This window comes from Bos mutus, chromosome 11 (assembly GCF_027580195.1).
Source record: "Bos mutus isolate GX-2022 chromosome 11, NWIPB_WYAK_1.1, whole genome shotgun sequence".
NCBI lineage: Eukaryota > Metazoa > Chordata > Mammalia > Artiodactyla > Bovidae > Bos > Bos mutus.
Window position 1 is genome coordinate 3684087 of NC_091627.1, and position 11583 is coordinate 3695669.

An 11583-nucleotide genomic window follows, 5' to 3' on the forward strand; every position below is an offset into this window, starting at 1 on the left:
GTGTCTGCCTGGGACTCTACAAAGAGAGACCCAAAGAGATGCTTGAAAAGCATCCAAGCTGGTGAGCTGCCTTGGCGCCTGCCTCAGGAGTGTTGTCGCTGAGACGCTCTGCTGGAGACTCCCCTGCCGTGGTACCCTGCCCCGTGGCATTGCTTGGGTTCACGGGGGCGGGGGTGGGGGAGGCAGTGCCCCCTTGTTGGGCAGTGGAAGCCTGGCCGGTGTCCAGCTGGAGTACGACGTGACCAGCCTTTGCTGGCTTTCAAAGTAGGAGATCAAAAGAAATAGGTAGAGTACGTTTCGTCAGACATTTGCGCTTAGCTCAGCAAATCCACGTAATCGCTATCAATTTACTGATGAGATAAAATTCTTTCCTTCGTCTTTAAGGCCTAGTCTGTGTTGAGCACTTGCTGCACATCCCAACTCAGACCAGCCACATTTCACGTGCTTGACGGCCACACGTGGCTACTCCTGGTCCGTGCAAGCTAAGGCTGCGTGCTGGTCAACTGGATGCTGGCAGCGAAACCTCAGCGTCTCCATTCTGCTCAGTGCATAGCCCACAGCCCTGCAGACATGCGCACAGCGACCCCGCATAGAACACGTGACATAAGCCCCGGCGTTGGCTAGAGCCAAAGTCTCCATGTTAGCACCTGATGCCTTTCGTTCAGGTCATAATCCCCGTTCCAGCGACTGCCTGGAGAAAGCTCACGCGTGCTTAGCCTGCTGTAGTCCTGGGGCAAATGGTGCATCTTACTGTCGCTGGGGGAGAAAGAGGAAAAGGTTAACTCTGGGGGCAGACTGCGTCCTCGTCACGACCTCGTTTTGCTGTCCCTGGTCTCAAGTGGAGGGTCTGTCGCATGTCTTCCAGGAAGCCAAGGTGGACATTGATAAGGCCCAGGGGTATCCAAGACGGCACTCAGTCCCCAGATGAGTGGCCAGCACCCCAAGGAGACCCTAGTGGAGCAGAGGTGTCCCCGTCTCCCGCCCTCTCCCCAGGGCTGAGCATCCTGGGGCCAGACGCCTGGGTTGGCGCCCCAGTGTGTCTGAATGAGTCCATGAGTCCGTCATCGGGAGGCGGCAGAAGTTTTCAACTCTGTTTAAAACTGACTTCTCTCTCCTTCTCCTCTAGGAGACGATGAACTGTAAAAGGAAAATGCTGCTGTTGATTCTGGGTCTTTCATTGCTCCTGTTGTTTGATCATTATTCCAGGTAAATAGAAGATCTCAGGGAATCGACGTCTGCAGTGCTTGGCAGAGCTGCTCGAAACCTCCCGAGTTTTGTCCAAAGCTGTTAATAACACTTTCGAAATGAATCAGATGTTACCTCCCCTCTCTGTGGGACCAAGCCAAGCATACTTTCATTCTTTCATTTTTAAACATCCAGCACGTAGTGATCAAGCCCTGGCTGGGCCCCAGGCTCTGTCCTAGGTGCTCAAGGAGCCACGGTAATAGGGGGAGAAGGTCGCAGGGGGAGAAGGCAGAGCAAACAGAGCAGAGCATCGGGGATAACTTTAGAGGCTATTTATTTGTTTGGTCACGCTGGGTCTCAGTTGCAGCACTCAGGGTCTTCGATCGTCACTGTGGCATGCGGGATCTTTAGTTGCGACATGCAAACCCTTAGTTTTGGCAAGTGGGATCTAGTTCCCTGACCTGGGATCAAACCCAGGCCCCCTGAACTGGAACCGCAGAGTCCTAGCCACTGGACCACAGGGAAGTCCCTGGGATAGCCTATTTTACATAAATAAGGTCACCAAGAAAAACTAAAATGAAGTCATCGCACCGAGTTGCTATTTCAGACAAATTACAAGTGGTCCCAAAGTTCCATGTTGTTCGGACATAAACAGGACAGCAGTGACCTGCCCTGGCAGCCTGTGTGAGCCGGGGATGCATCTGTGCCGGCTCAGTTTCTCACGGAGAAAAATGCAAGTTCTTCCTTCATTTGTACCCATGTCTCGTGGGCTCCTTCATGAGCAGTGCAAACTTCCCAGATGCCATTTGAAAAGCAGTCTTATCATGAGAGACAATGTCCTTAAAAACAAAACCTTTGCAAAACGCAGATCTGATAAAAAGGCTTGTATCCAAAATATGCAAAGAACTCTTAAAACTCAACAAGGAAAAGAAAAACTTTATTAAATGGGCAAAATCTCACCCAAGAAGACATAAAGAGGCAAGTAGGCATCCAAAAAGATGCTGGACATCATTTGTCATTAGATAATTGGGCTTCCCTGGTAGCTCAGCTGGTGAGGAATCTGCCTGCAATGCATGAGACCCTGGTTCGATTCCTGGGTCAGGCAGATCCCCTGCCTGGAGAAGGGATAGGCTACCCACTTCAGTATTCTTGGGCTTCCCTGGTGGCTCAACTGGTAAAGAATCTGCCTGCAATGTGGGAGATCTGAGTTCGATCCCTGGGTTGGGAAGATCCCCTGGAGAAGGGAATGGCTATCCACTCCAGTATTCTGGCCTGGAGAATTCCATGGACTGTTTAGTCTATGGGGTCACACAGAGTCGGACACAACTGAACAATTTTCACCTTCAATTGCAAATTAAGACACCAACCAGGCACCATGACACGTCTGTTAGCACAGCCCTATGGTATAGCCACATTGAAGACAGCGTGATGGTTTCTTACAAAGCTAAATATGGTCTTTCCGGTGATCCAGCTTGGGTGTTCTTAAGTATCATTAATCCAAGTAATTTGAAAGCGTATGTTCACAAACAGCCCACATAAGGTTATATAGCAGCTTTATCCACAATGTCTAAAATCTGGAAGCAATCAAGATGTCCTGCAGTAGATGAAAGGGTAAATAAACTGCGGTGCATCCAGATAAATGGATATGATTCAACGATGAAAAGAAACAAGCTATCAAGCCAGGAAAAGATACAGAGGAAGTATCAGTACACATTGGTAAGGGAAAGAAGCCAGAAGCCATTCTGAAAAGACTACCTACTGTATGATTCCAGCCACGTGAAATTCTGGAAAAGGCAAAACTGCAGAGACAGTAAAGGGATCAGGGGTCTCGGGGTTTGGGGAGGAGTGGCTGGACGAGCACCGAAGGTCTGGGGCAGTGGAACTGCTTACGGTGGGCCTGTGACACTACACCTGTTTCAAAACCCTTAGAATTTTCTAATGAAGAGTGAATTTTAACCTAGACAAATTCAACTCTCATTTAGGAAGTCGAGGGAATCCCAGGAAGGATTGCTGTATGTGACCAAAGTCATCGAACTGTATCAAACATGCCAGAAGTAAGCTCCCTGAGGGCTGAGGAAGGTGCTGAGAGAAGTCACCTTGGAAACCAGTGGAGTCTGTGCTTTGTTGTTTCTCAGCCCATGGACTGCAGCACGCCAGGCTTCCCTGTCCTTCACCAACTCCTGGAATCTGCTTAAATTCATGTCCATTGAGTTGGTGATGCCATCCAAGCATCTTATGCTCGGTTGCCCCCTTATCATCCTGCCATCAATCTTTTCCAGCATCAGGATCTTTTCCAATGAGTCGGCTCAGCTCTTTGGAGTCTGCAAACATAAGGGGAAGACAGCCACGCAGGGACTGTCTCTAGTGGATAACATCAGTTCCCCACAGGAGGGCAGGATGGCAGCTCTGATGCCAGCATGCATGCATCTGGGGACGGAATAGTTGAGTGAGTGGACGGTGAGTGACCATGCATGGGTAATCCAGGGACAGTTAGGTGATACCTGCGGTGATGCATTAAAGCTGGAGACACCAGTCTGCACTGACCTGTAGCTTCATGGAGCAGGGGAGAGTTACCTGGGGAAGTATTTCCAGATACATGCCTCTGTGCCAGTTGGGACAACTACACACATGCCTTCCCTGCTTGCCCAGCTGAGAGGACCTAGAAACGAGGAGCCCGCAGGAGCAGCGAGCACTCCCAGCCCCAGACCTTGGTTTCTAATATTATTCTACAAAACAAAGCAAAACCCCAAGCCAGGCTTCCTTGGAGACGTGGCTGTTTCTAGGACGGGAGACAGAATGTATACAGGATGAGCCTGGAGCAAAGGGGACAAAAGAGCCTGTGAAAGAGCTTCCAGTGGATAAAGTGGGAAGAATCTGAGCAAGAAAAGAAAGTTGTATTGGGTTATATCCCAAAGCATAAAGCAGATCTTCCTGAGTGCACATTGATATAAATAAAGGACTGAATCAACAAGAACATAGATGACAGAGAAGAGACAACACCCCATTCATAAGAATCCCGAGTAATCGATGGAGACACTGCCCCGCAGGAGGCGGAATGTGTGGGCTGCCATAGCGATTCCCTATAAAGATTACAGTGTGGATTTTAAGTGAAGTCGCTCAGTCGTGTCCGACTCTTTGCAACCCTGTGGACCAGGCTCCTCCATCCATGGAATTTTCCAGGCAAGAGTACTGGAGTGGGTTGCCATTTCCTTTTCCAGAGGATCTTCCCAACACAGGGATGGAACCTGCATCTCTTCTGTCTCTTGAATTGGCAGATGGGTTGTTTACCACTAGTGCTAACTGGGAAGCCAAAGAAGGCTTCGTGAATGTGAACGTGAAGTCGCTCAGTCGTGTCCGACTCGTTGTGACCCCATGGACTGTAGCCTACGAGGCTCCTCAGCCCATGGGATTTTCCAGGCAAGAATACTGGAGTGGGTTGCCATCTCCTTCTCCAGGAGATCTTCCCGACCCAGGGATTGAACCCGGGTTTCCCACATTGTAGGCAGATGCTTTACCGTCTGAGCCACCAGGGAAGTCCTCAAAGAAGGCTTAGCGTTGAAGAATTGATATCTTTGAACTGTGGTGCTGGAGAAGACTCTTGAGAGTCCCTTGGACTGCAAAAAGATCCAACCAGTCCATCCTAAAGGAAATCAACCCTGAATATTCAATGGAAGGATTGATGCTGAAGCTGAAGCTCCAATACTTTGGCCACCTGATGCGAAGAGCTGACTCATTGGAAAAGACCCTGATGCTGGGAAAGACTAAAGACAGGGGGAGAAGGGGAGTACAGAGGATGAGATGATTGGATGGCATCACCGATTCGAAGGACATGAATTTGAGCAAGCTCCGGGTGTTGGTGATGGACAGGGGAGCCTGCCTGCTATAGTCCATGGGGTTGCAAGAGTTGGACATGACTGAGTGACTTTTTCTTTTCTGCCCTCTGTCAGTGCATTAGCTGTGTGTACCATGGGTATAAGTGCAAGAACTCTGGTGTTGATCCAGGAAGAGGCAGGACGCCGGATGGTGGCCCCGCACCACTTGCTTCACTGGGCAGCCGACCTGGAGACAGTGGTGGGTGGGGCGCCTCCAGTAGACAGCGGGGGAAGGGCTGCCTTCTGTCTGGACACAGCTCTAACCTGCTGCTAGTTTTGCCAACTACACGCTCCTCCCTGCCTTCCTCCCTGGCCGTCATCTCCTTCCCCTGCACATCTCTCCCTTCCAAACCCAGGAAGATGTCTCCTCCCCAGCTGGCTGTCTCTGGTCCCAAATCAGGGCTGGACGTGCCGCGTTCAGCACTACACTCCAAGCTCTGTGGCTCCCCTTGGCACCGAACCCTGGGGCCTCTTTAGAGCCATCCCTCTGCCCCAGGTGCCGGGGGTGGGGTCCGGGGCTGCGGGCCCACTGCTGTAGGGCCAGCACCTAACAGCACTTCATGGGCTCTGCAGACACTTGTTGAATGAATGCTTGACTCATAATAACTTGGTTTTCCCTTCACATCCAGGAAAAATCAAGAAGAAGAACTTGAGCTCTCAGACTGGTTCAAGCCCAGGTAAAGATGAAAATGTCTGCCTGTGAACACATCCACACACACACCCATGCACACATGCACAACACAGGCACACACTTGCACACACGCTCACAGACACAGACCCAGACACACAGGAACTCAATCTGCAGTAACTAGGTCTTTTCTTTTTCCCCAATCACCAAATTACAGCCATCCTGGGAGGTCCCAGTCACTGGAGTTCATGCTGACCCGCTCCACTTGTTGGAAGCTTCCTGATTTATTGAAAATTCGATGAGCGGCTTCTCCTGATTTTGGCCTCAGCTCTCGGGGAAGAGTCCTGTCCCCTGTTGTGATTCTGGGGTACCTTGCTTCCTGATTAACTGTCATCATCCATTAGCCAATTCCCTCCTGGTTTTAGATTGTTTACCTTGCAGCTCTTGCCAGGAACGCTCCAGTGACTAACTTTGTACATATTAATACACGTTCTGACATTGTCTGGTGAGTTCATCTGTGGGGTAGATTCCCAAAAGAGTCATTAAGTCAAACAAGGCAGATACTTAAGTTTTTGTTTACATTATGCCTCTTTAAAGATTGAAAAAAATTGTCCACGACATGCTCACGACCCAGACCGCAGGAGCCACGGCGTCCGGCACGCAGAAAGGGGCTCCACAAGTCTTACCTGTTATCGCTGGTGTGGCCCCTGCTGCTGTCCTTGTAAAGGTACCCGTTCCACCGGTTTCTCTTTTGTTCAACAGAGGACGCCCCGATGTGATCACGACCACGAGCTGGCTTGCTCCCGTTGTCTGGGAAGGCACTTTCAGCAGAAAGATGCTGGAAAAACACTACAGAAGGCAGAATTTCACAACGGGCTTGGCCGTCTTTGCTACTGGCAGGTAGGGGTCGCCAAGCCTGTGCCACACTTTATTTTGGAAAAATGCACACCTCTGTCCACGGACCTCCCACCTCCAAAGGGCCACTCATCGGCCTCTGTAACCACTGTTTGTGGATGGCCTGTGAAAAGCAGGACATTGTTTTTCTCTCCTTCCTTGTTGTTATTCTTGTTCAGTCGCCGAGTCCCGCCTGAGTCTTTGCAACCCCATGGACTGTAGCCTGCCCGGCTGCTCTGTCCATAGGATTTCCCAGGCAAGAATACTGCAGTGGGTTGCCATTTCCTTCTCCGGGGAATCTTCCCAACTAGGGATCGAACCTGAGTCTCCTGCATTGCAGGCAGATTCTTTACTGCGGGAGCCCCCTGTGAAGTCCTTCTCCTCCCTTAGCTGGATCATTAATACCACTTAGCTGTCTTTCCACTAACATCCAGTTAGCTCTCACACTCTTTTTTTTCCAACAGTCATTCCAAAACTTCAGAGGCTTTTCTCAGACTCCCCAGCCCACTACCTCCCCCTTCTGTAACCATTGCAGCTGAAATACAGGCCCGACCTCCTGCCTTCCTCCCTGGGAATTCTGCAGTGTCGACCTGGCGCCTCCCATGTGGATAGTGTTTGGTGATGCCCTTCCGAAAACGTTTAGGGAGGCGAGCGTCCTCCTCTGCACTGTGTTTCGCAGGCTTGCAGATCCGTACCTGGAGCTGTTCTTGAACTCGGCAAATAAGTACTTCCTGACCGGCTACAGAGTGATCTTCTACATTATGATGGACACCTTCATCAAGCTGCCCCAGATCAAGTGGGAGCCCCTCCGACAGTTCAAAGTGTTCATCGTCACTGAGAGCAGATGGTGGGACAACGACGTCGTGCGCATGAAGAGCTTGGCCAAGCACATTATCTGGGACATCCAGGGCGAGGTCGACTTCCTTTTCAGCATGACCGTCACCCAGATCTTCCAGAACAATGTGGGCGTGGAGGTCCTGGGCGAGTTGGTGGCTCAGCTCCATGGCTGGTGGTACTTCAAGGACCGTGCGAGTTTCCCCTACGAGAGGAGGCCCAAGTCGGCAGCTTACATCCCATTTGGCCAGGGCGATTTCTACTACGATGGTGCATTTGTGGGCGGCACACCCCAGGAGGTCCTGAACCTCGCGGAGGAGTACCTGAATGGCGTCATCCACGACCTCGGACTCAGGTTGAACAGCTCCTACGAAAAACACCTCAACAAATACTTTTTCCTCCGGAAGCCCACCAAGCTCTTATCCCCAGAGTACAACTGGGACGCTGACTTCTACCCGCCACCCCAGGTACAGTACGTCAAGGTGGCCCAGCAGTCCAAAAGGAGACACTGACTCCCCGGGACTGCAGGCCCCACCAGCAATGGTTCCCCCTGGTAGGTGGGATGTCTTCATATGTCCTAGGTTTGAGAGACACAGATGTTTATACTCACCCACAAGACATTTTTCTCCCTGCAATTTTGGGCCATCCAATTTGGCCACTGCAGGATAAAGAATAAAAGGCTGCTTATTGAATGTTTAACACATGGTGATGTTAATATCTATACACTGTAGATAACCTGGACATAATTGGAGGCATAAAATGAATTTTTTTTTAATGCAGAAAAGCTCTAGTTCAGAAAAAAAAAAATATATATATATACATGGACACAGAAGGGCAAAGGATGATGTGTAGAGGAGAAAATGAAACTTCATGGCTTGCAAGTCCATCAAGGGGGTTGCTTTTCAGGCTGAGGAGGCACATTGCTGTGTTTAAGCACCTGGAACCGTCTCACCCTATCTAGCTTGTGACTAGACATGTATGAACTAGAGACTTCCTACCAAATACATATCTTTCTTTTATTGTTTACACAGAGAAGTGTCAAGTTCATTTCTAAAATCTCTCGGCATTTTACTTATTTTTGAGAAGACAGGGGCTGAGCACAGGGGTGGAGGCAGATGTCTGCCAGGTGCAGGGAGGGTACCACTGGCCCGAGTCCTCGGGCAGCTGCAGGGCAGCGGGGAGATGCGACTCTGTGGCGCTCCCTTTGCACATTCGAAAGGGCTCGACGTGGGCAGCTCGGAGCGCCATGAGCCTCAGGATGGGAAACCAGCCCCCATGGGTGGTGGGAATGGGGGCTGATGTGGCTAGCAGAGGTTTGTTCCTGGCAGTGAGTGTGAGGGCCGGAGAATCCCGTATCCTAAGGAGGCAGCCGTCTTCCTCCTCCTTCTCTTGGCTGCACTGCGAGGCACGTGGGATTTTAGGCTCCCAACCAGGGGTTAAACCTGCACCTTCTGCGTGGGAAGTGCGGCGTCTCGACCTCAGATGGCCAGGGGCGTGCCCACAGCCATTCTTCTTAATGAACCCTCTTTCCTGGGAGAGGACGCAGGCTGCGTAAGTGTGAAGGCCAGTATTGTCCTCCCCCAAATTCTTACATGGAGTCCTAGTCCCCAGGACCTCAGACCATAACCAATACGGAGAAAAGGCCTTTACAGAGATGACTGAAGCAAAATAAGGTCACCAGGGAAGGTCCTCGTCCAGTAGGACCAGTGACCCCACTGGAAGGGGATTGGGGCACTGACGTGCCCAGGACAGAGGGAAGGTGAAGCGAGGACACGCCGGGAGAGAGGCCTCCTCCACCTCGGACGTCCAGCCCTCAGAGCTGGGAGAAGGGCTCTTCTGTCCTTTAAGCCCCCAGTCTGTGGCAAAGTAACACAGTGCACGATCCAAAAGTCATCACGACTGAAACACTAAAACTGTCAGAAGACTGACACTTCCTGGAGTGGAAGCCAGAGGCCACGGAAAGATAGGCGGCGAGAGGAGCACACTCGCTGATGTCCAGCCCTGGAGTGAGAAGCCCTGTCCGGGCCCGTGGTATGTCTACAACCCCGCCCCGGACGCCACTCGTCAGGAAGGTTTCCCTAAAGAACACATGTCAAGGTTAGCTCATCCCATAGGGCTTCCCTCGTGGTGCAGTGGTAAAGAGTCCGCCTGCCAGTGCAGGAGAAGTTTGATCCCTGGTTGGGGAAGATCCCCTGAAGGAGAGCATGGTAACCCACTCCAGCATTCTTGCCTGGAGAATCCCACGGACAGAGGAGCCTGGAGGGCGACCGTCCATCGTTCGAAAAGACTTGGACACGACTTAGCAACTCGACAACAATGACAAGCTCCTTCTACTTTTTCTGTCTCAGTTGTCGCCTTTGGCTAAATCATGATGCTGTTTCCAGTGACTCATCCTTTCTTATATCACAGAGCAGCTCTTGATTAAAAAAAAATCTATAAAATTACTTCAAAACAGAGTATGATATTCCATTAGCCACAAGCCCTACCTCACAAAGATCACTATCGGCTCTCCTAGGTCATACCTAGAGAGGGGAGGGTGTGATTTAGCTACTGTGCTGAAACCAACAAACAGACAAAAACTAACTTTTTTTCCCCCCCTAACAATTTATGGAGAAGGCTAGGGGGGTTTACTGAGAAGGGTTCTAAACTTCTACCTTGAAAGATATTGTGGAATCAATATGAAAGCACTGTGAATTCCTTGGTAATGAAAGATTTTTAATGCCTAGAATTTCCAGGTTCAAGAACAAACTTGTTTAAAGGACTCATGCAAACAGGTCACCCCTGAATGACATTTTCCATTTCCATCCCCCCAGAAAAAGTATGTTTCCCCACATGGTGGGTGCTGAGTTAAATTTTTAAAAAATTTTGCTAATTTGATAAGCAAACATAGAATCTTTTTCTTTGATTGCTTGGGACATCAAAGCCTATTTTATTTTATTTTTTTAGTTTTTAAGGTATAGTTGCTTTATTTTAAAAATTAAAAAAAGGTTTTTTGGGGGTTATACCACAAGGCATGTTGGGGTCTCATTTCCCCAGCCAGGTATCGAACCCGAGCCCTCTGCAGGGAGCTTGGCGCCTTAGCCCCGGGACCACTAGGGGGCACTGTCAAACCTCATTTTAAACTATAGTTATGAGCCGTTAAGCTGAGCGCCGAAGCATTGATGCTTTTGAACTGTGGTGTTGGAGAAGACTCTTGAGAGTCCCTTGGACTGCAAGGAGATCCAACCAGTCCATTCTGAAGGAGATCAGCCCTGGGATTTCTTTGGAGGGAATGATGCTGAAGCTGAAACTCCAGTACTTTGGCCACCTCATGTGAAGAGTTGACTCATTGGAAAAGACTCTGATGCTGGGAGGGATTGGGGGCAGGAGGAGAAGGGGCCGACAGAGGATGAGATGGCTGGATGGCATCACCGACTCGATGGATGTGAGTTTGAGCGAACTCTGGGAGTTGGTGATGGACAGGGAGGCCTGGCGTGCTGCAATTCATGGGGTCACAAAGAGTCAGACACGACTGAGTGACTGAACTGAACTGAACTGAACTGAATGAGCCATTTGACCTGCAGGAGGAAATGGCAACCCACTCCAGTATTCTTACCTGGAGAATCCTGTGGACAGAGGAGCCTGGTGGGCTGGAATCCATGGGGTTTCAAAGAGTTGGACACGACCGAGGCGACTTAGCACACGTCAGTCATTTGATTCGTGCGTGTACAAATGACCAATTTCTGTCTGGCTCACTTTTCTAACATGGTGTTCCTTTTCTGCTTTCAGTGAGTTTGTAATGTGATGTAAACCCTTTGTCAAATGTGCTGAAAATACTCATTTCAAGTTGTCGTTCCTGTTTCAGTTTTGTCGATGGTGGTTTTGGGGTTCCAAAGTTTGTTTTCATAATTATATTGATATTTGTATCCATAGGGTAGGTATCTCATCCCTTAGTTATAGATAATATAGAGCTTTCAAGATTTCTTTTCATTCAGAATTAATTTTAAGATAATGTGCAGAGTTAGATATATAACCTTATTTTTTTCCCTCAAGATATCTTGGTCATTTCTCCCACACTTCTTGTTGAATGGAGTCTTCCTGCCAATGTAGGAGAAGCAGGAGGTGAGGGTTGGATCCCTGGGTCAGGAAGATCTCCTGGAGTAGGAAATGGCAATGTGCTCCAGTATTTTT

General features: G+C 49.8%; 1 protein-coding gene across 1 annotated transcript; it reads left to right on the top strand.

Moving 5' to 3' along the window:
* The first annotated feature begins 1132 nt into the window (after positions 1-1132).
* Positions 1133-7925, top strand: GLT6D1 (glycosyltransferase 6 domain containing 1). The gene is made up of 4 exons (XM_005888514.3): positions 1133-1206; positions 5687-5734; positions 6448-6585; positions 7259-7925. The coding sequence occupies exons 1-4, from the start codon at positions 1133-1135 to the stop codon at positions 7923-7925; spliced, it is 927 nt and encodes a 308-aa protein (XP_005888576.1).
* Positions 7926-11583: the final 3658 nt, after the last annotated feature.